The following is a 25691-nucleotide window of genomic DNA, read 5'->3' on the forward strand; positions in this document are numbered from 1 at the left end:
AAATGCTGTTTATGCCAATGTTTAAATCCCATCTGATGCTTTAATTCTCAGAACAATCCTGTGATGGCACCCACCTGATGCTCAGAGAAACTAGGGAGATGCAAACCCAAGCAGTCTGATTCCCAAGCTGACAGTATTTAAAACAATGGGAAGAGGTCATCTCAGGGACCCACCCCCACACTTCATGTATATATATCCGAACCAAACTCAGAGACTCTTTTGGCAACCACTGCTTACCCCCCAACTAAATTCCTTCCTGAAAGCCTCCCCTCTTGATCTCCTATTTTAAGTTTGAAAACTAGGTTGAACAAAGAAAAAGCACTATCAGTATCAGTTTGTTTTCACATTTCAACTTTTTAATCAGCTCCGTGAAAGACATCCTAAATGCTAAGTGAAACACAACAGAGTATTTTTTCTTCCAGTATTAAAGAAAAGGACATTCACAAGTTCTAAGAAACTTCTGTGTATCAGGGTGGTGACCTTGAATAAAAACAAAAAAACCCCAAATCACCTCTAATCATGTTCTTGCAGCTGCATTTAGAAATTGCTTCCTAATCACGATAAACATTGTATACAGGTTTTTTAAATGTCCCTAAATGCACATCATTTGAAAAAAAAAAAGTGACCAAACATTTTTTGCCATAGCCCGTAATCCTGAGAGCCCAAACTAAAAAACTGGTAAAAAGAAAAATACTCAGACTCTACAAATGTCCCAGGACTTGTCTTTAAATGGGAGGAAAAACTTTAAAAGACATATGGAACTTTCTAAAAGGTCTTTGTAACAAGCTACCTTGGGAGCTCAATTCAAAAATAGAAGTTGATGTACTAAACAGATTTTTCAGTGCAGCTCCAAAAATCTTTATAAATACAGCCATTTGGAAGGATGATCCTGGATCAGAAGTTTTATTCCTTGTGTATCTGAGAACAGTAAGAAGGGGGAGAATTGTAATGTTGGGAAGGCACAGGCAAACATGCTCACCTCCCAGGGTTGACAAGGAGTGCTGAAGGCTGGACAACAGCAATACCGCTTCATCTCCTCCATGCCCAGCAAGTGTAGATTATAGGGGAGACAAGTTTTTAGACACGCCCCACCCCCAGCAGACTAGCCCTGACAAGGCACCTGAGAACAAAGAGGCCTAGGAATGGTGTCAGGTGGGACAGGTGAAGAATGTGCAGGCAGAAGGGGAGTGAACGAACAGGACAGGGCTGGTGGACAGAGGTCTGCTCAGTGGCAACATATAAGCCTCACCTACATTAGGTGCACATGCCTCATCTCAGTTGTCATAATTGTCTCTGTAATTTCCTCCTGAGTAGCGGTCATAACCGCCCTGGCTTCTGGGAAAAAACACACGTCAGCATTAACAAGAATGTATTATATACACCTTGATATTAACAATCATACTTATTTACATATCCTGTCATTTTTGACGTATTATAACATACGCTTCAGTGTGTAAAATGGGATATATTCAAGCACATGAATACTGTATAGAAATCACATAATTACGTGTAGGATACTTACAGCATAAATGCAATATACACAACAAATGATATGTGTTATGTACATTATGTCTACGCCATCTTACAATTAATGCGCTATACAGAACCCAGAATGTGTTAAATTTCATATTTATACTTTCATTGCATTTTGTAGAAATAAATGCTAGTAACATTAAAATGGGCACGTATGAACTCTCAGGCAGCTGAGCTCTTAAGAAGGAAGCAGCGCCAGCAGAGTACCCCAGTCCCTTGGCTACCCACCTGCCACCATAGTCTCTGGACCTTCCATATCCATATCCATATCCATACCCATATCCTCCAGGTCGACTGTCGTATCTGCCACTCCCATAGCCCTGGTCCCCACCACCTACAGCAGATCAAGAAAAAGTTAAAAGGCAGTTGTCCAGACAGAGGTCACTAACAAGTGGCTCCCTCCCATACCCAAACTTACCACTGCACCTACCTCTAGAGTAGCCGCGACCACGCCCATGGGCCCCAAAGGCACCCCCTCTAGCTCCCCTGGCCGACTTGCCCGCGTGATCCACACGGATCTGGCGACCATCCAGAGACTAGGTGTGGGGAGACACAAGGAGGATGGATTGGTGGTCAGACAGGACAGTGGTAAGGGAAGAATGGGTAGGGCAGGCGGGCAAAAGAGCCCAGAAACTCCTGCTGGGCACCAGGTTCTGGGTGCCATGTTCCAGAACAAGCTCCTTTGACCGCAATGGCTTTATCAGGAGCTATAGAACCCCACAAAATGACCTGAATCCACCGTGTTCCCCCTGCTACTACTTACATCTTGACTGAACTCAGGCCGAGTTCTCCTCCCCACTCCTATAAGCTGCCCCACTATTAGGGCTAGACAGACACCTCTCTTGGTTTGAGACTTCAGAGTCCATCCCAGAAGACTCACGAGGTCCTCTCCGGGCCAGGCCCGCAGGTCTGCAGACTCTACTACCTAAGCCCAGGGCAGGTCAACCATCCACAGGTGGCTTCTCGGCCTCATGCAGGACCAGTCGTCGCCTCCCAGGCAGCCCGGCTCTGTCTGCCGCTGCCCTCCACCCCCTAGAACAGAAGGCAGTCACGCTCCTGTGAGTGGGCACTGCGGGGTTTGGTGGCCGCGCTGCCCCTAGCAGACACAGAAGGAAAAACAGAAAGAATGCTGGAAGTGGCAGATGGGGGCAGGGCCCCTATGCAGGCAGGAGGCCTCACCTCTCCATTCATGGCTCTCATGGCATCTGAGGCATGCTCTGGGTTGGTGAAGGTGATGAAACCAAAACCCCGGGATCGCTGAGTCTCCCGGTCTTTGACAACGACCACTGGGGGAAAGGAGAGAGAATGTGAGTAAAAAGAAATGAAAGCGACAAAAGACCATCGGGTAGACAATGAACATCTCCCGCCAATCCTCAATTGAAAACTATGGAATTCCTGTAAAACTACACCTTAGGCCTAGCAACAGGAAAAGCAAAATGTAAAAGCCTAGGGTCCTGATTTTTCTTATTATTTCTTGAAATGCAAGGCTCCCAAGACTTTCACAAATACCCCACTCATCACGCATCTGGCTCATGTCTCACCTTCAGAAATAGGACCGAAGCTGCTGAAGTGGTCTTCCAGAGCCTGCTCATCAGTGTTGAAATTGAGCCCTCCCACGAAAAGCTTCCCTTCTTCAGAAGACATGGCAGTCAATTCGGGTACTACGGGGAATATGAAAAAAAGGTGGGAGAAACCGTGGACACGGGAAGAAAAAAACTGAAAATAAGAAAGAACGGGAAAAAAAAAAGGGAGCAATAAAAAGTAGACAGTAAACAAGAGGCAACTAAAGAGAGAACACGAGCAGAAAAGGCGGGAATCCGCGGTATTGAACCAGGCAAGCGGCCATTTGCGGGCCGCCTTCGCGCATGCCCAGACCACCCTCCACCACCACGCCCGTCATTTTGTCCCGTTGCGCAGGCCCACAACATCCCCGCGTTCCCTCAGTGCCCGGAGAACAAGATGGCGCCGGTCACGTGGGGGAAGAGGAGCCCACAAACTTGACTGTCGCGCGGCCACTACCGCCACAAACGTCGCCAACCCCTCCCAGCATTCCTCGCACTCGGATATAGGACACCAGCCTCCCACCAACAGCAAAGTTTCACTCCTGAGCACGGGACCCGCCCACTCGGGAGAAGCCCAAGCCTACGTGTCAGAAGCCGCTGCTCTCCCCACTCGTGCACCTCGCTCCTAGCCGGCACGGCAAACATCAGTGAGGCGAGGAGCAGCTAGCCCGCAAGACATGCACTGCTTACCTGCAAGTTAAGCAAAAAGACCAGAAGAACAGCTACCGCCGCGGAGAAGAGAGACTGGGAAGACTGCCGCGCGGGAAGACGCTTGATAAAGCCTGCGTAGCGAGTACGTCACGGAACGTCCCCCGCGCGCACGAGCGTGCATGTTCATTGGCTGAAGCCAGCAAGGGCGGGGTAAAGGGGGGGTGCGAAGGGTAAGGGGGCGTGGAAAGGGGTGGGAGGAAGGTACGGCAGAGCAAACGGACCAATATCCTCAGCACGCTTCCGGGCTTGGAGGCAAGCTTCCTGTAATTGATGCGCCCTGCGGTCCACATCCCTTCACTGGCCCAGCGGTCTCCATCCCTTTTGCGCTCGGACCTTTCGCTTATACCCCTTTCCGTCCGTGACATCACCCTCGCTATCCTTGACCTGATTTTCCCCCTTGGTTCCGACGTGTCCCTCGCCATCTCAATCGTCTTCCTGAAGGGCCCTGACGACATAATTACCATCTTCAGATAACTTCCTTCACCTCTCAGTCCTCTCATATACCTGAAGGGCCCGATGTTTTATCCCTCACTGTCCCTGCCGTTCTAACCCTTCACAGTCCTTAACGTCAGACCCTGCGATTTCTCAGTGTCTAATCCTGATCCCTATTTTTACTTCTTTGTACCCAACAGCTAGCTGCCTGTCGTGGGATACTTTTTCCTGGCGTCATTACTTCTCATTTGACTTGAGCCCTCCTCCTTATCTGACAGCTTCCTGAAGCCAGTCTCTTGATTTCCCTGCCAGTAGACTGCCTGCGATACCTTCTACAAGACAGGATGCTCCAATCTTCAGAGGGAATAAATCCCAATCCACAGAACCATTTTTGCTATCACTCAGGGTTCCCGAGCCCTTGATCCGCAGAAAGGACTTTCACAGTACACAGTGGAATTATCTAAAGCAGAGGCTGAGCTCACTGCTCATGATTTGGTCTTTTCCAGCCTTCAGGGTGTCTGAGCTCTGCATCAAGGAGGACCGGGTTAGTCTGCTCTCAGAAACTAAATTTCTTATCCATAGAATGAACCCCTTCTGAGGGTCAGCCCTCCCAACACAGACTAGATTTGTTAACTTTCAGATTACGGTATGGTACACATCCACAAAATGGACTTGTCTGGCTTTTGCCATATCCAGACCTCCTATGCCCGGGATGGATATGAATAGATTTCACATTGGCCACATATATAATGGCCTTAGATAGCCCTCAGAGAATCTGAGCCCCCATGAAAAAAGAAGTACTTGTTTGCCTTTCAAAGTGTCTGATCTCTGATCATATTCTTACAGTTCATGACACATCCTCCTTGTTGTTCCATGCAAACCCCTCATTTTATTTATTCTTTTAATCCTGCACCCAACTGTTGTTCTCTTCCTCCCACAAGTAATCATTTTATTGGACTTAAAGTGTGTATTTTTCAACTTCTCTTTCCTGATAAAAGTATTGAAAGCTGTAGGTTTCTCTTATTAACTGATTTTGCTGTGTGCTACAATTTTTTTTTCGGGTAGTGTTATATTATTTAGCTGTAAATATTTCTTTTTTAACATTTTATTTATTTATATTTTTAAGTAAGCTCTATGCCCAACGTGGGGCTTGAACTCTCAATGCCAAGATCAAGAGTTTCATGCTCTACTGACTGAGCCAGCCAGGTGCCCCTAGTTGTAATTTTTTTTTTGAGAGAAAGAGTGTGGGCACGCGGGGGGGGGGGTGGGGAGGGGCAGAGGGAGAGAGAGAATCTTAAGCAAGCTCCATGCCCAGTGCAGAGCCCAACAAGGGCTCCATCTCACAACTGTGAGATCATGACATGATGAGCTGAAATCCAGACTCAGATGCTTAACTGACTAAGCCACTCCGGAGCCCCTGTAAACATTTCTAAGGTTTCTTTATGATTTCTTCTTTCATCCAAGGGTTATTTAATAATGTTTGTTTCCAAAACTGGGGGCTTTTTTTTTTTTTTAGCTTTTTGATGTTTCTAACTTTATTGTATTATGGTCAGAGATAATGCTTAATATTGATACTTTTGAACTCATTGAACTTTTCTTTGTGCCCTATCGTGGTCTATTTTTGTAATTGTTAAGTATAAGCATAAAAGGAGTCTTCTCCGTTTGTTTTTTTTTTTTTTCAACGTTTATTTATTTTTGGGACAGAGAGAGACAGAGCATGAACGGGGGAGGGGCAGAGAGAGAGGGAGACACAGAATCGGAAACAGGCTCCAGGCTCTGAGCCATCAGCCCAGAGCCTGACGCGGGGCTCGAACTCACGGACCGCGAGATCGTGACCTGGCTGAAGTCGGACGCTTAACCGACTGCGCCACCCAGGCGCCCCTTTTCTCCGTTTGTTAAGTGGTGGGTTATACAGGAATGTGTTTTTATAGGGGCACCTGGGTGGCTCAGTCGGTTGAGCATCCGACTTCAGCTCAGGTCATGATCTCAAGCCCCATATCGGGCTCACAGCCTACTTCAGATCCTCTGTCCCCTTCTCTCTGCCCCTTCCCTGCTTGGGCTCTCCCAAAAATAAATGAATATTTTAAAAAAAGAAAGAAAAGGAATGTGTTTTATATATATGTAATGACTATATATCGAGCTTAAAAATGTATTGTTCAGCACTCCTTAGGAGTATATGTTTATGGTAGACGTATCTTCCTTGTCAATCAGTCTATGTCCTTCTCTTTTGTGATCTTAAATTGTATTGTTAGCTATTGGGATGGTTAGCCCAGCTTTCTTTGGGTTATTAGTCTGCCGTATCCTTTCTTCATCCTTTCATTTTCAACATTTCTTAATCTTTGTGTATGTTGTTGGACCTTTTTTTTTTTCAACGTTTATTTATTTTTGGGACAGAGAGAGACAGAGCATGAACGGGGGAGGGGCAGAGAGAGAGGGAGACACAGAATTGGAAACAGGCTCCAGGCTCTGAGCCATCAGCCCAGAGCCCGACGCGGGGCTCTAACTCACGGACCGCGAGATCGTGACCTGGCTGAAGTCGGACGCTTAACCGACTGCGCCACCCAGGCGCCCCATGGACCTTTTTTTTTTTAATCCAATGAGTGTCTGTGTTCTAAATATTTGTGTTATTGCTATTATATTAAAACTTCTGACATCCCATTTCATATTCTCCATTTACAGTATTTTTCTGTTCCTTTTTTCCTATCATACTCATACCTAATATTTTCTTTGGGTCCTTTTTATATCACTTGTTCTGGTTTTATTTTTTCTTTTAAAAAATTTAAAAAATTTGAGAGAGAGAGAGAGAGAGAGCGAGCGCATGAGCAGAGGAGGGGCAGAGAGAGATGGAAACACAGAATCCGAAGCAGGTTCCAGGCTCTGAGCTGTCAGCACAGAGCTGGACATGGGGCTTGAACCCATGAACCCAGAGATCATGACCTGAGCCTAAGGTCGGATGCTTAACCAACTGAGCCCCCCAGGCGCCCCACTTGTTCTGGTTTTATATTCTAATATTGTCTCTTATTTATTGTACTTAAAATTCTTCATGTCTGTTCCAGTACTTCTGCTTCAGATATTATATGTCATCCAGTATGGTAGCCAGCCTCTAATATAGCCCCCAGTGATCCGTGCCTGATGGTATTCACATCCTGTGTAGTTCCCTTCAATGTTGTACCAGGGTTGGTCTGAGTGACCAAGAAAATACAGCAGAAGTGATGGTATGTCATTTCTGGGGTTAGGTTATAATAGCCACTACAGTTCTGTCTTGGTTGTGGTCTCTTGCCTGCTTGTTGGGCCCACGTGTTGTGAGAAGCTGCATGGAGAAGCTCAGGTGGTGAAAGACCGAAGCCCCCTGCCAACAGCCTCGTGAGTGGGCTACATTGGAAGTGGGTCATTCAGCCACGTCACACATTCGGCTGACTGCAGTTTGGGCTGACAATTTGACTGAAGCCTCAGATGAGACCCTGAGTCAAAACCACCCAGCTGAGTGGCTCCCAGATTCCGGACACTCAGAAAATGAGAAAATAAATGTTTGTTTTAAGCTGTGAAGTTTTGGGGGTAATTTGTTATATGTCAATGGCTAACAAATACATCCAGTTTATTGTTCTCTGGAGGCAGTTATGCTACCCTGGTGTCTAGTTGCTTTGGTGGTGAGCTCGCGTTCTCCTGATGTAAGTGGCTGTTCTGGCATATACAGCATATTGAGGGAAGGCTGAAGGCCAGATTCAACTCTGCTCAGTCACCTGGAGTGAGTCAAGTGGTGTCCCTTCTAGCACACCACTTGACAATTCCTCTGAGAGGTTTCATCTTTAAACCCCAAGAGGAGCCCATCTCCCTAGGTGTCACCACCAGCTCTGGTGTCTGAAGGGGGGCAGGTGGAGGGGTGATTGCCTCTGGCTGCTCATTTCTTCCCCTCAACAGGGTTCTTGCTGCCCTGATGGTAGCTCCCCAGTCAACTGTAAGTGGTTTGGATGATGTCTGCAATGAGGGGCATAGAAGAGCCTTCCCAACACAACATGGGGGAGAGGTAAGAGCCAGAATTTAAACCTATCCCATATTTGCTGCCTGCAGCCATCGCCACTCAAAACATAGTCCATTTAGAGACAGCCTTCCATTTTCCCATAGGTCTTCATAGCTGTGCTGTGGTTTCTGGAACTCATGTTTCCCTCTAGTTACTCCAGGGTTGCTTTCAGGCAAGGGAGTCAGTGGCTTGTGCTGTTTGCCACCTTGGCAGGGACGAGAAACCCCAAGTGTCCTCAGGGACTAATAGAGGTTTCTGCCCTTCAGGGTATCCGAGCTTCCTATTCACAGAAAGGACCCCTCTGACCCTCAGAGGTCCCAAGCTGCTATACACAAAATTGACTTGTCTGACTCCTCAGATATCTGAGCTCATTACTCACAGAATGCACCCAAAGGGTATCAGCTGGTGACTGACAAAGGGGACATTTCAGGTCCTCAGAGGGCCAGATGCTCAATCTTGGATAGCCCTTGGATGGCATATGTCTGAGCACCTTATCTGCACTTGGGAGTACCCTAGACACAGAATGGTCTTGTCCTGTTTTTCCGGTGCCTGAGCCCTCATCAGAGTAATGGTCAGCTTCCCTCCAAATACCGGGTCATGATGGGAACCTTTTAAGGGTGATCTCCAGCTTTATATGGCATTCTTGAGGGAGACAGATGAGAGGATGGCTGCCCCAATGCCTCTCATCTCAGCCTAGTGCAGCAACTTCTGGCCAGGACCTGAAGGAACCCAGTTGCCTAACCCATCATTTGCCATGTCCTTTGGGGAGGACAGCAACTGGCCTACAGAAGAATCCACCTTCTGAGAAAGTAAGTGGGGAAAAGGGCCTTCTTTTGATCATTATCTTCTCAAATAAGTGGGTGACTTCTTTTAGGGCCTGAGTTTTATCAGTGCTTGATTTGTGTGCCAACAGAAGTGGGAGAGAGAAAGCTGAGGAGTGGTTTCTACTGCTAACTTGTTAAGACAGGCCCTCGTGAGCTGGAAACCCAATTTAGGGCTTAGAGCCCGAGGCATGGCAAGGCCACAGTCCCTCAGGCTGGTCCCAAAGCAAGTGACAAGAATAGCCTCAGCCCCCTGCCCAGGACTGCCAGCAGTAAGACTCACAGGGGAGGGTCTGGATCCTAGAGATGGTGACATGTGGAATGGCAGAAGTGGCTGGCCCAACATTTCTAAGTAGCCTATACCATCCAGTCTGTGTGATGAGTCTTGCCCTTTTGGAGTCAGGAACTAACTCTCTCATCCCTCATTTGGGGCCTGTCCTGAAAACATACATTTACAGCCATAATCCAGTCGCTCCCAGGCAGACAGATGTACCACAAAATAGCCTCAGGCCATCTCCAGGCAGTCCTTGACCTGGGCTCTCCTTTGAGAACCAAGCCTCAGCACCCACTCTCCTGCCACTGGGGCAGCAGGAACCACCCTCCACCAAGTGAAGTTATTTCAGCTCCATCAGGTTAAGAGCCCCTGGAGACTCCATCTATAACAAAAACCAGGGAGAAGGCGGAGAAATACACAAGACCACAGCAACGTTCATGTGTGCAAAGTATAGTTGTTAAAAATGAAACAACATAAACTGAGAAAAGAGGCCGTGGCCTCCACGGGGCAGTGCCAAAGCATAGTCCCATACTCTCAGACCTGGGGAGAGAGGACCCTGCACTCCAACAGGTCAAGGGCTGACAGGCAGGGAGGTGGCGTCTTATGTGTAGGCCCTCATGGCAAAGAACAGAGACCAGGTGGGGCTGATGGTAGGCTGCAAGCAACCTGATCAAGATGGGGCTGTGGCCTCGGCCCCCTCCTCTGAGTCCCACACCTCTGACTGCAGGTAATCAGCGAAGAGAGACTTGGCCCGGCGAAGGACACGCCCCAGGTGGTGTTTTCGCACGAGGCGGTCAAAGTGCATGGCCAGCTCATTGTAATCTAGCCCGTTGCGCATGATGTGGTCGCGGTGCTCCAGCAGGATGGCGAGGCAGAGGAAGAGCATGAATGGGTTCCCCCGACCAAACTCCTGGGGTGGGGGCAGGCCCAGTGGGGGTGGGGGTGGCAGGGACTTCCCAGGTTCTTGTGGGGAGCCCAACTCTGGCATCAAGGGGGATCCTGCAGCCACATCACCAGCAGGAGAGGCCTCTTGGGTGGATGGTGGAGATGAGGAGGATGGGGAATCAGGGTGGGAAGAGGAGGAGAGCAGTGGGTCTGAGGAGTTCAATAAGGGCTCGGAGAGGGACTTAGAGCTGATAAGGGCAGCTGGGTGGGGCAGCTGGACCCGAGGGTCCCTCCTGGAGCCCGTGTTATCCCTGAGTTGCTGAAGGTCATCCAGACTGGCTTGTCTCAGGAGACGCCCCCCGCCACCAGGCCCCTGGCTGTTCGTGACCAAGTGGTCAACAGCATCTTCAAAAGCACTGCTTCCTCCACCAGCAGGCCTCAGCATGTGCCTCTGTCGCATGGGCCTTCCCCTGTGGCCACTGAAGCCAGTGTCTGCCACTTGACTGGGGGGTCCGACGAGCTCTACTTCATGTTCAGGAGGATCGGGTGGCAGCGAACTCCAGGTGACCTCAAGCATGCGGAGGGCATCATCAAAGGCGAACTCACGCTTCAGTTCAAGCAACAACCAGCGGTAACAGAAGAACAGGTCATCAGCACCAGCTTCTTGTAGGTACTGATAAAAGTCAGGGTCAGCGTGTCGCAGCAGCAGCTTAAGGTGGGCGAACTTGGTGGCCATGGCTCGGCCGTCAGGATGGAAGTTCGCGGCCAGGCGCTTCATGATGCCACAAAAGCAGACGAAGGCATGGCCTTCATGGTCCATGACGGCGAGGATGGGCGAGGCAAGGTCGCTCATGCCCTGGCAGTAGGACACCTGTGGGTGGGTAACGGCATAGGTGGTGAGCAAGTCATGCAGTGCCCGCAGGTGCGGGCCATCCTCAGGCCCCGCATAGTAGGGGTGGGCCCGGTCCGTACGCAGCACATCCTTGAGGACTGTGCTGCGGATGAATTCCAAGTCCTCAGGGCTTGCTCGCTGTGCCCACTCGCTCTTGAGCTGTTCATACTCGCGACTCTTGCGTTTCATGTAGTCCATCCGCTCGCGGCCTGTCAGCCCATCTGGGTACACATTCAACAGGTACCGCCACACCACCTGGCCAGGGACAAAAGGGATAAGGCTGAGGTTCTACAAACGAGCCACCACATCCCAGTGTATATCCGATACCATCCACCCTGTGGCCTTGGGGCCTTTGTCTTCCTTCAGAAAAGTCTGCCTTCCCACCTCTGCCTCTAGCCCTCCTGAAGGAGAGCTTGCTGCTCTGGAACATGTCCATGCCATCCCATGATGGCGTGGTCCGCTGCATGTGTCTCATGTGCTGTTCACGACTGCACGAGTGATGGATCTGATGAGTGACCGAGGCGGCTCACCTTTCGCAGGGAGGGTTCAACACCACCGTGATAGATCCGCAGGCGTAACTCCTCGGGGCGGGAGAGCTGGCCCTCATGGTTCAGGTATGTGTGAAACTCAGCATCGCTCAGGGGTGGCTTGAAGGGCTTGACATCTTCCCCATATGACCAGCTCAGCACCTGTTGGACCTTAGACAAGGTGCGGCCCACCTGTGAAGGAAGGAGGGGGAAAGGCCACCTGTCAGCTGGGCAGGTGCCAAACAGCATGCTCAGAGTCTGGGGCGCCAGCTACAGCTGGCCATAGGGGTCCCTGAAACCACCTGAGAGAGGATAGACTGCGTGAAGGGCAGGGCAGCTGTCGTCAGCGATGACCGTTTCTCAGCCAGCAGCACATCAGAACCAATGACATCTTTGGGGCTGATTATGTCCCAGTCTTCCAGCAGCGGGCCTAGGCACACAGAATGACACAATATGAGAATGGGGGTCAGAGTCCCAGACCGCAGGGCTGGGTTCCTCTCCTACTACAGCCAGGCTACCCACGGGGCAATGAATGACTCCCACCTTCTCTTCCCATGTCATCCAAATCAGGCGAAAATTAAACCATGAATAATTCTTTTGTAACGGTCTCACAAAATGGCTGGGTAGACTCTAAGCAATATTTTAATGTATGAAGTCATAGTTATTGAGCACTTACTGTGTGCCAGGCACTGTGACAAGGGCTTAAGTTTAATAGAAATGATAAGAACACTAGATAACATTACCAGTTCCATGGTGCTAAGTGCCAGGAAGTATTCTGAGCCCTTTGCAAATATTGACTCATTTAACATTCACATCCATAGTCTCTAAGTTAGGCACCATTATTATCATGATTCTTTCTATGAGGGAACAGGCACAATCAATAGAAGATAGTTACCCAAGGCCTCACAGCTAGTGAGTGAACTGAAATTTGAAGCCCAGGCCCAAAGCTCAAGAGCCCAAACTCTTTTTTTTTTTAAATGATTATTTATTTATTTTGAGAGAGAGCACGTGAGCAAGGGGGGGGGAGGGAGAGAGAGGGAGAGAGAGAGAGAGAGACAGAGAGACAGAGAATCCCAAGCAGGCTCTGCTCTGCCAGTGCAGAGCCTGTCATGGGGCTCGAACCCACAAACGTGAGATCATGACCTGAGCCAAAATCAAGAGTCAGACCCCTAACTAACTGAGCCACTCAGGTACCCCAAGAGCCCAAACTCTTTTTAAAAAATGTTTAGTTATTTTTGAGAGGGAGAGTGAGTGAGCGAGCATGGGAGGAGGAGAGAGAGAGATAGGAAGACACAGAATCTGAAGCAGGCTCCAGGCTCTGAGCTGTCAGCACAGAGCCGGATGCGGGGCTCAAACTCACAAACTGCAAGATCATGACCTGGGCCCAAGGCGGACGTTTAACCAACTGAGCCACCCGGGTGCCCCCAAACTCTTAATCTTCTATTCACAGTAGCCTTCACCCCACAATCGGTAGAGATTACCATGATCATTCTCATTTTGTAGATGGTGACAAAAAAGGTTGGAATGGTAATTGGCCAAAACTTGACAGCCAGGAAACGGTACGGCTGGATCTGAATCTTGTTTACCGGACTCCAGAGCCCAGACAGATTTTAGAGAAAGTATTTGTGTCTTAGAGGAAATAGCGCTATACTGGCTCTCTCCAGTTTTGACCCTTGGAATATCAATAGAAATTTGTCTCTTTCCTCTCTTCTTTACTTCCCCTCACATCCTGTCTTCCTACCACAAATGTGATGTGGTGGCTGAAGTGGCAGTGGCCACATGAAGGGAAGTTTGAGAAACTTAAGAGATGTCAGCCCTGGAACCACAGAGCTGCTAAACTCACAACAGCAATGTCAAACTCTATAAACTCTACAATATGAAATCTTATAATACTTGATACAATATCAAACTCTACAATATGAAGCAAATCAACTTTGGTTTGTTTAAGCCATTGTAATTTGCAGGCAAATGCTGTCCCTAAGCAGCATGTCCATGGAGTCCACTGTGCCTTCTGCCACACAGCTGAGGGAGGAGCAAACTCGAGGCCCTATTTGGATGTCACTGCCTCTCCCTGGATGTCTCATAGAGCACTGAAAACCTAAGGGATCCAAAAAGAGAACCCAAGATCCACTTGCGACACGACCTCCTCCTCTGCTCCTCATGTGAATAGACAGTGTCTCTATCTGTTCATCTGCTTGAGCCAGAAACCTGAGAGACATCCCTGCAGCCTCCCACTCTCAACTCCCAGGGCCAAACTGTCACTAAGTCCTGTGGCTTCTGCCCGCAGAACATACTTAAATTCCACCTCTTCTCTCATCTTGGCTTTGTAGCCTGAACCACCACATCTCTCACCTGAAACTCCCTCTTTGTTCCTCTCCACTCTCTCCCAACAGCTGCCAGAGTGGTCTTTCCAAGGCATGAAAACACTTAACAGGTAAAATGATGAAGGTCAAACCAATGATCTGAAAGACCAAATATTAAAAAAAAAGAAAGAAAAAGAAAAACAAGGGGCACCTGGGTGGCTCAGTCAGTTAAGCATCCAACTCTTGGTTTCAGTTTAGGTCATGATCTCATGGTTCGTGGGTTTGAGCCCCACATCGGGCTATGCGCTGGCAGCACAGAGCCTGCTTGGGATTCTCTCTCTGCCCCCCTCACTACCCCTTCTCTGTTCGTTCACTCTCTCTCTCAAAATAAATAAACATTTTTTTTTAATGTAAGACAAAACAGAAGAACCCCTTCAAGGTGCAGAGCTCGAGCTTGACGATTTGAGTAAAAAAAGTAGAGATACCTGGAGGACTAAGATGCAAATAGTTCTGTTCCTCAACTCTGGAAGCAAGAAGACAGTGGCCTGTAGCACCCAAGGAGCGCTGAGAAGAAACGCTTGAGATGCATGGGCCCCCCACCCAGGCAAGACAGCACATATCAATCAAGGCCAAAGAAAGACATTTTTGGTCAGAGGAGTACATGTAACCTGTGCACCTTATTGGAGAATAAGAAGTTCTCTAAGCAAATGACTACTGAATAACTTCAGGGGATCAAAGTGGGGGAAGGCAAAAGGGAGAGTAAATAGTGACAGGCCACCAGTTTTTAATATGTATAGTGAAACGTGAAATGACAAAGATACCACTGATGAGGGAAACAAAGGCAATAGAAAATGTAGCTTCAATTAAATCTCCTTACAGCTTGCAGCCCACTGATAGATATCTGAAACATGCAGGGTGACCCTGTCCAAGGAACTCATGGATGCCTTACTTCCTTCATGTTTTTGTCTAATTAAAGACTAAAAGTAACCTTATGTTAACAGCAGCTAGCCCCTCAAGGTCCTAAAAGCTTTACTTTCAAATTCCTTAGAGACTTACACTATCCCTAACTCCCATTAACTTAAAAGTGTATAGTCAGTCACTTCTCACAACCCCAGTGCAGCTCTTTTTGCCCATGGGTCCTGTCCCTGTGCTTTAGCAAAATCCCCTTTTTGCACTAAAGACGTCTCACGAATTTTTAGCCGTTCGCTCAAGAACCCCATCGCAATGATTGGGAGTTTGTAATATTAAGTGTTACATTAGGATTCCTGGGACACAAGTGACCTACTATAAAGAAAATATAATGATAGCCTAGAATTTAAAAAGAAATTACTGGGGCGCCTAGGTGGCTCAGTTGGTTGAGCGTCTGACTTCAGCTCAGGTCATGATCTCATTCATGGTTCATGGGTTCGAGTCCGTGTCGGGCTCTGTGCTGACAGCTCAGAGCCTGGAGCCTGCTTCAAATTTTGTCTCCATCTCTCTGCCGCTCCCCTGCTCACACTCTGTCTCTCTCTCAAATATAAAATAAAACATAAAAAAAATTTATAAAAAGAAATTACTAACTAACCGAAACCCAGAGGTTAAAAGTTAGGGAAAAGAGGAAAAATAAGAATTAAAAGTGTCCCAAAGCTTCCATTTCAAGGGCCTGTGAGGGTGGGAGAGACTGGAGGAGAAAAGATTTCACTGTCAATTGTGTAAAAAAAGCATAAATCCTGCTATGGGGTTTCTATGAGAGACATACCTAAAACTAAATGATAGAGGAAGGCTGAAAATTGAAGAAATCCAAAGGTATATGTGGTAAACACTAACAAACAGAAAGGAAGTGCAGCCATGTGAATGTCAGAAAAAGCACTGTTCAAGACCAAACATATTACAGGAAAAGAGAGAGATATCCTATATTGACCAAAAAAAGAAAGAAAGAACCCATTAATAGAATGAGCAAAGGATTTCTATGAGCACAAACTTATCCCGTGGTAAAGCCTGATCTGAACTGCCATGAGACTATATATAGTCTTTATGTAATCTACTAAGTGGGAATGCGCACACATTTCCCTGAAGAAGCATCCAAGTGTTTCATTATGGGGTGCTGTTCCAGGCTCTGCTTGTGGTATTACATAATATATGGTATGCGTACTACATTTTCTTATAAACTTGTCAAACTTCCCAAACCCTGAATTAATATACAAATTCTGTGCAATGCCAATCAGAAGCCTAACAGGGTTTTTCCTGGAATTGGATACAATTATTTTAAGGATCATATGAAAGAATTCACATTTTTTAAGAATAGTTAAGAAAAAGAAGAGCCAAGAAAAAGCACAGTGGGAGGATGGCAATGCTTGCCTTATCAAAATTAACCACAAAACCAATGTGATAAAAATATGGTGTTAGCACAGCAATATAAAAATGGAGCCAATTAGTAGAATGTGATAGAAAGCCCAGAAATCCAAGTACACATGAGAATTCAGTGTATGATAAAAGTGTCATTTCAAATCAGTGTAAAAAAGGTGTATCTTTAATAAATGATACTGGCATAATTAACTGTTTATCTGGCATTTTTTAAGAGCTAAGTGTACTTACCACAGTGTTCACAGAGTAGAGATTTATATGCAAAAAATGAAAATAATGAGCAGGGGCACCTGGGTGGCTCAGTTGGTTGCATGACTTCAGCTCAGATCATGATCTCACGGTTCATAGGTTCAAGCCCTGCGTTGGGCTCTGTGCTAACAGCTCAGAGCCTAGAGCCTGCTTCAGATTCTGTGTCTCCCTCTCTCTCTGCCCCTCCCCTGCTCGTGCTGTGTCTCTCTCTCTCTCTCAAAAATGAATAAACATTAAAAAAATTTTTTAAAGAAAATAATAAGCATATAAGAATAAAATGTAGGAGAATATTTGTATAAGCTTGTGGATGGGGAAGATGTTCCAAAGTAAGAGGTGATACTCAGAAATCATACAGGTGTGTGTGTGCATATATATATCTCCACTGTTATTCAACATAGTGTTGGAAATCCTAGCCTTAGCAATCAGAAAACACAAAGAAATAAAAGGCATCCAAATCAGCAGGAGGAAGTCAAACTTTCACTCTTCGCAGTCAACGTGATACTCTATGTGGAAAACCCAAATGACTCCACCAAAAAACTGCTAGAGCTGATTCATGAATTCAGCAAAGTCGCAGGACATAAAATCAATGTACAGAAATTGGTTGCATTTCTATACACCAATAATGAAGCAGCAGAAAGAGAAATCAAGGAATCAATCCCATTTACAACTGCACCAAAAACCATGAAATACCCAAGAAGAAACTTAAACAAAGAGGTGAAAAATCTATACACTGAGAACTATAGAAAGCTTATGAAAGAAATTGAAGAAGACACAAAAAAATAGAAAAACATTCCATGTTCATGGATTGGAAAAACAAATATTGTTAAAATGTCAATACTACTCAAAGCAATATACATACTCAATGCAAACCCTATCAAAATAACACCAGCATTCTTCACAGAGCTAGAATAAACAATCCTAAAATTTCTAAGGAATCAGAAAAGACCCCCAAAAAGCCAAAGCAATCCTGAAAAAGAAAACCAAAGCTGGAGGCATCACAATTCAAGACTCCAAATTATATTACCAAGCTGTAATCATCAAGACAGTATGGTACTGGCACAAAAACAGACACATAGATCACTGGAACCTAGAAATGGACCCACAAACGTATGGCCAACTAATCTTTGATAAAGCAGGAAAGGATATCCAGGAAAAAAGATAGTCTCTTGGGGGCACCTGCTGGCTCAGTTGGTTAAGCATCCCAGTTCGGCTCAGGTCACGATCTCACAGTTGGTGAGTTGGAGCCCCGCATCAGGTTCTGTGCTGACAGCTCAGAGCCTGGAACCTGCTTCGGATTCTGTGTCTCCCTTTCTCTCTGCTCCCTCTCAAAAATAAATAAAACATAAAAAAAAGAAAAGAGAAAAAGACAGTCTCTTCAGCAAATGGTGTTAGGAAAACTGGACAGCAGCAACATGCAGAAGAATGAACCTGGACCACTTTCTTACACCATACACAAAAATAAACTCAAAATGGATGAAAGACCTAAATGTAAGACAGGAAGCCATCAAAATCCTATAGAAAACAGGCAACAGCCCCTTTGACCTTGGCCGCAGCAACTTCTTACTTGACATGTGTCCAGAGTCAAGGGAAACAAAAGCAAAAATGCACTATTGGGATCTCATCAAGATAAAAAGCTTCTGCACAGCAAAGGAAACAGTCAGCAAAACTAAAAGGCAACCGATGGAATGGGAGAAGATATTTGCAAACGACATCAGATAAAGGGTTAGTATCCAAAATCTATAAAGAATTTATCAAACTCAATACCCAAAAAACAAATAATCCAGTGAAGAAATGGGCAAAAGACATGAATAGACACTTTTCCAAAGAAGACATCCAGATGGGGGCGCTTGGGTGGCTCAGCTGGTTAAGCGTCAGACTTTGGCTTAGGTCATGATCTCATGGTTCACGGATTGAAGCCCCTGTCAGGCTCTGTGCTGACAGCTCAGAGCCTGGAGGCTGCTTTGGATTCTGTGTCTCCTTCTCTCTCTGCCCCTCCCCTGCTGGTGCTGTGTCTCTCTCAGTCTCTCAAAGACAAAAAAACGTTAAAAAAAAAAAAAGGATATCCAGATGGCTAACAGACACATGAAAAGATGCTCAACATCACTCATCATCAGGGAAATACAAATCAAAACCACAACAAGATACCACCTCACACCTGTCAGAATGGCTAATATTAACAACTCAGTCAACAACAGATGTTGGCGAGGATGTGGAGAAAGGCTAACCCTTTTGCACTGATGGTGGGAATGCAAACTGGTGCAACCACTCTGGAAAACAGTATGGAGGTTCCTCAAAAAATTAAAAATAGAACTACCCTATGACCCAGCAATGGCCCTACTAGGTATTTATCCAAAGGATATAGGAGTGCTGATTTGAAGGGGCACATGCACCCCAATGTTTATAGCAGCACTATTGACAAAGCCAAAGTATGGAAAGAGCCCAAATGTCCACTGACTGATAAATGGATAAAGAAGATGTGGTATGTGTGTATATATATGTATATATATACACACGTATATACATATACATACATATATGTATACACACACATACACACACAACGCACCATAGAATATTACTCAGTGATCAAAACGAATGAAATCTTGCCATTTGCAACAATGTGGATGGAACTAGAGTGTATTATGCTAAGCAAAATCAGTCAGAGAAAGATATCATATGAATTCACTCATATGTGGAATTTAAGAAACAAAACAGATGAACATAAGGGAAGGGAAGCAAAAATAAGATAAAAACAGAGAGGGACACAAACCTTAAGAGACTCTTAAATACAGAGAATAAACTGAGGGTTGCTGGAGGGGAGATGAATGGGGGGATGGACTAAAATGGGTGATGGGTATTCAGGAAGGTGCTTGTTGGGATGGGTACTGGGTGTTATATGTAAGTGATGAATCACCAAATTCTATTCCTGAAATCATTATTACACTATATGTTAACTAACTTGTATTTAAATTAAAAATAAAAATAAATAAAAATAAAAGAAGTTCTTGTCTCTGGCTACCTTTTTCCATTTGTCTCTCTGCCCATCTCTGTCATTATCTTTCTCTCTGACTCTAGTTTTTTTCTCTCTCTGCCTCTCTTCTTTTCAAGGCTGCCAATCTTAACAAGCCCATAATTTCACAGAATCAAATGGTTAAGAACAAGGACTCTGGAGCTAGTTTAGCCACCACTTGGGTTCAAATCCTGCTCCTCCACTTACTGTCTGTGTGACATGTACAAGTCCTATCCCTTCTCTGAGACTCATCTATAACATAGGGATAACCATCATGCCTACCCTGTAGGATTGTTTTGACAATCTAATGAATATTATGGGTGTAGAATGGTCCTAAGTGTTCGACACATGTTAGCTATTTGTGTTAGTATGACGTTAGTAATACCTTGGTCATCCCAAATGGGCATGTGAATTTTCTGAGGCTTCCACTCCACAATTTTTTATTAAAAAAATTTCAATCTACAATAAAGTTAGAAAGATGAATACATTGAACACCTATATGCCCTTCATCTAGCTCCCCTGTTCACATTTTTGCCACATTTGCTTCATCTCGCTCTCTCCATATAGATAACCTGTTTTTTTTTTTTTTTTGCTGAATTATTGACAGACATCATGACACTTTATCTCTTAATAGTTAACGGTGTTTTTACCAAGGACATTTTCCTTTGGCAGCCACGATACCATTACCATACCCAGGACATTTAATATTGATACAATATTAGCATCCAATATATGGTTTGTAATTAAGTTTTTGGGTCCCTGTCTTAATTTATCTGTGTGCTCCCAGGAACCAACACAGGCAAGAGTCAGGGAACAAATATAAGAAGAGATGAAGTGGCTGAGAGATCAAGGCAATGATGAATGAGTGAGCAAGTGTGCAAACAAATGAGTATGAGTCAGGATGAATGAATAAATACAACCATCATTATTATAATCAGTATTGTTATATTTATGTGTTATTATAACGGAAACATACAATACTACACCTCTATTGTTATACTGCATTATATAATTATAACCTATATCACTAGGTTATATGTTATAACAGTAAATATAATATAATTATGGTTGTTAGAGGTAATATTTTTTGAGCTTTCACTACGCAACCATGCAGTGTTCCATGATTTTCCCTGTTTAATCCTCACGATGGCCCTAAGATACCATTTTTTCTACTTTACAGATAAAGAAATTGAGGCCTAGTGGCCAAATCAGCATTTGGACCTAATATACCTTGTTTCCAAGCCCACTGTGAGGGACTGTACTGTAAGGGGTGGAGTCATCCTTTAGGGAAAGGGTGGGTCCCAGAGCAGTGCCCCCAGGGTGCCAGATACTCACTGTCCTCAGTGGGCCGAATGTCTACACGCAGCTGCAGGTAAGGTTTGGAGGCTGTGGCGAAGGCTGTGCTGAGGTCCCAGTCAGACAGGAGTGAGAGGTAAGTTTCCTGCCCGAGCCGATCCCGGCCTAGGTAGCTGATGCCAAAGTTCTTCTTCCTGGATAGAGGAAGTATGGCAGCTCTCAAGTGCCCCAGTGCCCCAGAGGCCTCAGGGACAGTTTCCACAAGATGCCAGGGAAGACCGAGACAATGCTGAACAACTATCAAGTGTTGGGTACTGTGCCAAAGACTGTGGGCAGCTTGAGATCAGATTGATTATCTCTACTTTGTTACACAAACCCAGAAGCAGATACACACCTGCTTGAATCTAGAGGGCACACTGAAAAAGAATATTGGTCCCCTCTAGGGAGGGTAACAGGGTAGTTCAGGGAAAGAGGTGGGAAGAAAGCAGCCTTTCTACTGCATAAAAAATAAAGCAATCTGTATGTTTATTTTTCACAACAAAAAATGTTTATGCAAAAAAGTCAAACAACAACTAAGAATTTGTTCTTCACTTACACTTGTGCAACCATGCAATAAAGTATGTTGTGTGATAACTAAGGTAACCATGGACACAGCCTAAGTATTCAACACTTTTGTACTCTTTGAATTTGCTACCATGTGCACGTATTCCTCCAAAATAACAACCACAACAAAATAACCATCACATTACACCTGTCCCCAAGAGACACCACTTTTCATGTATCAGGTTGGAAAATTTTCCAATGTTTTCTAGTAACCAATGTTTTTGAGGAAAACAGGCATTTTATATGCTGCTGGTGCGATTGTAAATCAGTAAAAAAAAAAAAAAAAAAAAAAAAAAACCTGTCTGGAGAGCATTTTGGAAACATCCATTGAATTTTTAAAAAGCATACACCCTTTAACCCAGAAATACTACTGCTAGGAATTTATCCTGAGTACATTTCCCCAAATATTCCCAGATAGGCAAAAGTGGCAGTTCACTGGGGGAGTGTTTGTAATAATAAAAAAAACAAACAAAATCCCTACCAAACAACAACTTAAAAGCCAAACAACCACTGTTGAGGTGGGTGGCCTAATGGTTGGTCCCCCAGCATCCCATAACTCACCCGTTTAAGTCAAAGGCTCGGATGAGGATGTGCTGTAATACATCGAGCGAGGTGATCTGGGGGTCGACAGCGAAAGAGCGGAACTCGGGTGGCAAGAAGTTCTCACACTTCTGGGGAGAGAAGACACAGGGTAGGCCACCAGGGTCTACATCACCACGATGAAGTGGAGTGAGGGATAGGAGGCAAGGTCATACAAATTGGGGGAGGGGCAGATGGAGGCAGATGTTCTGGGCCATGGTGAGGGCTTTGGTTTTTGACTTGGAGGGTCCTGTGCAGAGGAAGGATGTGATCTGACTTAGGATTTAACAGGATCCTCTGGATGCTCTTGGAGGAACAGACTGTTGGAAGCAAGGGAGAAAGCGGCAGTCTAGTGAGGACGAGGCTACTGCAATAGTCCAGACACCCAATCCTTCTTTTTTAAAAAATGTTTATTTATTTTTGAGAGAGAGGGGTGGGCAGAAAGAGATGGGTACAGAGGATCCGAAGCGGGCTCTGTGCTGACGGCAGACAGCCCAATGAGGGGCTCGAACTCACGAACCACGAGATCATGACCTGAGCCAAAGTTGGATGCTTAACCGACTGAGCCACCCAGGCGCCCCCACCCAATCCTTCTTCTGTGTCCCCCCAATGGTTGTCAGGATCACCATGTCCAGTCTGGCCTCCATTAAATCAATACTCCATGCTGCACCAATTTGGCACATCTATCGACAATACTCCCCTGCTTAAATCTCTTCAAAGGCAATCTGAGGGTCCCCAGAAGGCGGGTCTATAGGACCCTAGCCAGCCTCTCTTCAGTCAGCTTTTTTGAACTTTACACTCTGGTACTACCAAATGGCTGGAAGTTACTTTGAATACATCCTGGCTCCAGGACTTTGCTTGTGCTGAATTCCCCTATCTGGAAAGTCCTTCCTGCTTTCTTCAACTGGCTCACTCACAGCTCAGGTATCAACTCTTCTGAATTCCCAAACCTCTACCTTAGAGCTTCCTGTATTACCCTGAGGTGATCTGTTTACTTCTTTCCAGAATCTACCTTCTTCTCATCAACACCAATGCCACCACCCTAGTCCCAGCCACTACCACCACTTGCTGGAACTATCGCAACAGCTTTCTTAGAATACATGCCAGAGGCCCTTCACAATCTGCCCCTCTTTTAATTCTTTGCTTTACCCCCCTACCCACTCTTGACCTTGCCCTCTCGCTCCAGAAATATGGGAACCTAAGGGAACATACCAAGCTCATCCCCACCTCCCAGCCTTTGCCCTTGCTGTTCTCTCTGCTTCCATTCTTCCTCCGGTATGCACATAGCTGATTCCTTTTTTATTTGGGTCTCTGCTTCTTCAATATCTCTGTAGGGACTTCCCGGTACAACCTTGGCTAAAGTAACTCCCTAGTTCAGAGGCTTTTTCGTTATTTCCTCATGGCGTTCACCAGTGTCCAAAGCATCTCATTTATTTAGCTGTTTGTCTTACCGACAAGCGTGTCAGCTCATCCAGGGTGGGGACACGCAAGAAAAGTGTAGTCTTAACACATATGTTAACTGACTTCAGCACCTCCTTTTCAGACACCAGCAGCTCCCCCTCATTCCTCAGGGCCTCACTTCTTAACTATTAGGGCCCCTCCCCCAGCCCTAGAGCCCCTCCCCTCTACCCATAATCTCCACCCATCCATTTCTGAGGCCCCTACCCCTCCATTTTCTCAGGCCCTGCCCAGCACTCCCAGGTCCTGCCTCCCCCCCGCCCCACCCCCGTCCCCACCACTGTCATTCCGCCCTCAAGCCTCGCCCCTCAGGTAACACCCCAGATCTCGGGTCCCGCCCTCCAACCTAGGGCAGTCACCGCCTTCCCCTCCTGTGGACACCCCAGTCGGGCTGGCCGACCAGCTGTCAGCCTCACCTTGACTCGGACCCGTACCACCTCTCGCTCCTCCTCCTCAGCCGCCGCCGCCTGGGCTCCCCCACCAGGTGGGGGCGCTCCAGAGCCGACCAAGTCCGAGGATCCTGAGGCCGACGCCATCCCGCCGCCACCCGTCTCAGGGCGACGGTTGACCGTTGCCCCCTACTCTCGTGAACACTCTAGAGTGCAGGCGCCCGCGGCCCCACCTTGCGCCTGAGCGCAGGCGCAGAGGGCGCCGTGCGACCCTGCCCCCCCCACTGCCCCTCCCACCTGGCACAGGGTGGAGACGGCCTCTACGCATGCGCATAGGATGCCGTTGCCAGGTATCCCGCCCCCAAAGCCGAGTGTATTGCCTCACTTCAGCCAGTGCGCAGGCGCTTACTGAGGTCCCACCTCCCCTCGTCTGCGGTTTGGTTGTTTGGGCACTTTACTTCCGGATTCAACTACTTGTGTTACAGTAACCACCCATTCAGGCGAGAGGCATGGGCGGGGAAAGGAAGCTGCTGCGCTTGGCGTCAAGACCCCCGCGTCCCGCCCCTAGTCGCCTCCCTCTTCTGCATAGCAGATGATGTCATCTATTTCAAATGCCTGTGGCCCTCGCTTCAAAAGAGTCTGCTGAACGGAAAAACAATCCTCTTTCCAGAATCTTTTAAGAATAGTTTACTTTGTGAAAATTCGTGGAGCGTGACTTTTACAGTTTCTGCCTGCATAATGTATTTCAATAAATAACTTACCAAAAAAAAAAAAAAGCGATTTTTATGCTCTCTGGAGGTCCTGGTTTTTTGTTTGCCTTCGTTTTACTTAATCCTCACAACACGTTGAGGTCAGTCCTGTTATTAAATAACATTGTATGTCCACTAAATATCAGCTGAATGATTGAACATATTTTAGATCCTTCGAATCACAATATGCATGAAGGCATGCTTCTCACTTCATTGCACATCCATATGGTTTGACAAAATACAGACAAAATACATTTACGAATGTAATTTCTAACAAAGGAGTCCTGCAAGATGCCTGGACCTCAGTTATGGTTGCAGTGTTATATGAATGCTACTCTTTAACATTAATTTTTTAGGGAAGTCTGCAATTTTATTTTGGTATCTTTTTGTTTCCTTGGTATTAATATTAGATAATCAATTTTCTAGAAGGTATAAAATAATGGGGAATTTTTGAGAGCCAGCTCAGAGCCTGGAGCCTGCTTCAGATTCTGTCTCCCTCTCTCTGCCCCTCCCCTGCTCGTTCTCTTTCTCTCTCAAAAATAAAAAAAAAATTAAAAAACTTTCAGTATGCTTCTCATTAAAATTATCATAGGGTGGGATGAACAAAATATTAGCCTGGATTTTGGAGTTTAATCCTGAGGGCACTGATGCACAGGTTTTAAATGGGGTATAATGTGGTCAGATGTCTGTCTTGGTTGTGGAGGGGGCCTTGGATGGAAAGATACTGCTGGAAACAAGGAGATAAAAAAATTCCTTGTCAGGGGCGCCTGGGTGGCTCAGTCGGTTAAGTGGCCAACTTCAGCTCAGGTCATGATCTCGCGGTCCGTGAGTTCGAGCCCCGCATCGGGCTCTGTGCTGACAGCTCAGAGCCTGGAGCCTGTTTCAGATTCTGTGTCTCCCTCTCTCTGACCCTCCCCCGTTCACGCTCTGTCTCAAAAATAAATAAACGTTAAAAAAATAAAAAAAAATTCATTGTCATAGTCCTGGGGAGAACTTTCTGTTTCATCTGTTTATTTATCCTTCCATTCAACAAATACAAAGTGTATTCCAGATGGTC

The 25691-nt window shown here is 46.2% G+C and overlaps 2 protein-coding genes across 5 annotated transcripts; both read right to left on the minus strand.

The window, feature by feature from the left end:
• Positions 1-330: 330 nt before the first annotated feature.
• RBM3 (RNA binding motif protein 3) lies at positions 331-3903 on the minus strand. 3 transcript variants are annotated; one of them, XM_030304742.2, is made up of 7 exons: positions 3786-3903; positions 3075-3194; positions 2713-2819; positions 1964-2069; positions 1762-1867; positions 1250-1335; positions 331-918 (listed from the first exon to the last, which is right to left on the minus strand). In XM_030304742.2, the coding sequence occupies exons 2-6, from the start codon at positions 3175-3177 to the stop codon at positions 1275-1277; spliced, it is 483 nt and encodes a 160-aa protein (XP_030160602.1). In that variant the 5' UTR covers positions 3178-3194; positions 3786-3903; the 3' UTR covers positions 331-918; positions 1250-1274. The 3 variants fall into 3 exon arrangements, with proteins under 3 accessions (XP_030160602.1, XP_030160605.1, XP_030160604.1); XM_030304745.2 differs by having other exon boundaries at positions 1250-1332; positions 3786-3890; XM_030304744.2 differs by having other exon boundaries at positions 1254-1335; positions 3786-3890.
• A 5882-nt stretch (positions 3904-9785) lies between these two features.
• Positions 9786-24141, minus strand: TBC1D25 (TBC1 domain family member 25). Of its 2 annotated transcripts, XM_030304736.2 has the most exons (6): positions 23913-24141; positions 22021-22130; positions 20896-21050; positions 11958-12085; positions 11659-11847; positions 9786-11383 (listed from the first exon to the last, which is right to left on the minus strand). In XM_030304736.2, exons 1-6 carry the CDS (start codon positions 24030-24032, stop codon positions 10022-10024), a joined length of 2064 nt encoding a protein of 687 aa, XP_030160596.1. In that variant the 5' UTR covers positions 24033-24141; the 3' UTR covers positions 9786-10021. The 2 variants fall into 2 exon arrangements, with proteins under 2 accessions (XP_030160596.1, XP_030160597.1); XM_030304737.1 differs by lacking the exons at positions 20896-21050; positions 22021-22130; positions 23913-24141 and adding an exon at positions 14008-14169.
• Between the last annotated feature and the right edge of the window lie 1550 nt (positions 24142-25691).

The sequence above is a fragment of the Lynx canadensis genome, chromosome X (assembly GCF_007474595.2).
Source record: "Lynx canadensis isolate LIC74 chromosome X, mLynCan4.pri.v2, whole genome shotgun sequence".
NCBI classification, from domain to species: domain Eukaryota; kingdom Metazoa; phylum Chordata; class Mammalia; order Carnivora; family Felidae; genus Lynx; species Lynx canadensis.

Bases quoted from the DNA above. Each gene is read 5' to 3' on its own strand.
- TBC1D25 (XM_030304736.2), bottom strand. From the start codon at position 24,032: ATGGCGTCGGCCTCAGGATCCTCGGACTTGGTCGGCTCTGGAGCGCCC. The intron at 22,131-23,912 runs GTGAGGCTGACA...TTCTCTCCCCAG, and splicing joins TGGTACGGGTCCGAGTCAAG to AAGTGTGAGAACTTCTTGCC. The intron at 11,848-11,957 runs GTGGTTTCAGGG...CTTCCTTCACAG, and splicing joins CGCAGTCTATCCTCTCTCAG to GTGGGCCGCACCTTGTCTAA.
- RBM3 (XM_030304742.2), bottom strand. From the start codon at position 3,177: ATGTCTTCTGAAGAAGGGAAGCTTTTCGTGGGAGGGCTCAATTTCAAC. The intron at 2,820-3,074 runs GTGAGACATGAG...CCTTTCCCCCAG, and splicing joins CTTCGGTCCTATTTCTGAAG to TGGTCGTTGTCAAAGACCGG. The intron at 1,336-1,761 runs GTGGGTAGCCAA...GTTTTTTCCCAG, and splicing joins TCCAGAGACTATGGTGGCAG to AAGCCAGGGCGGTTATGACC.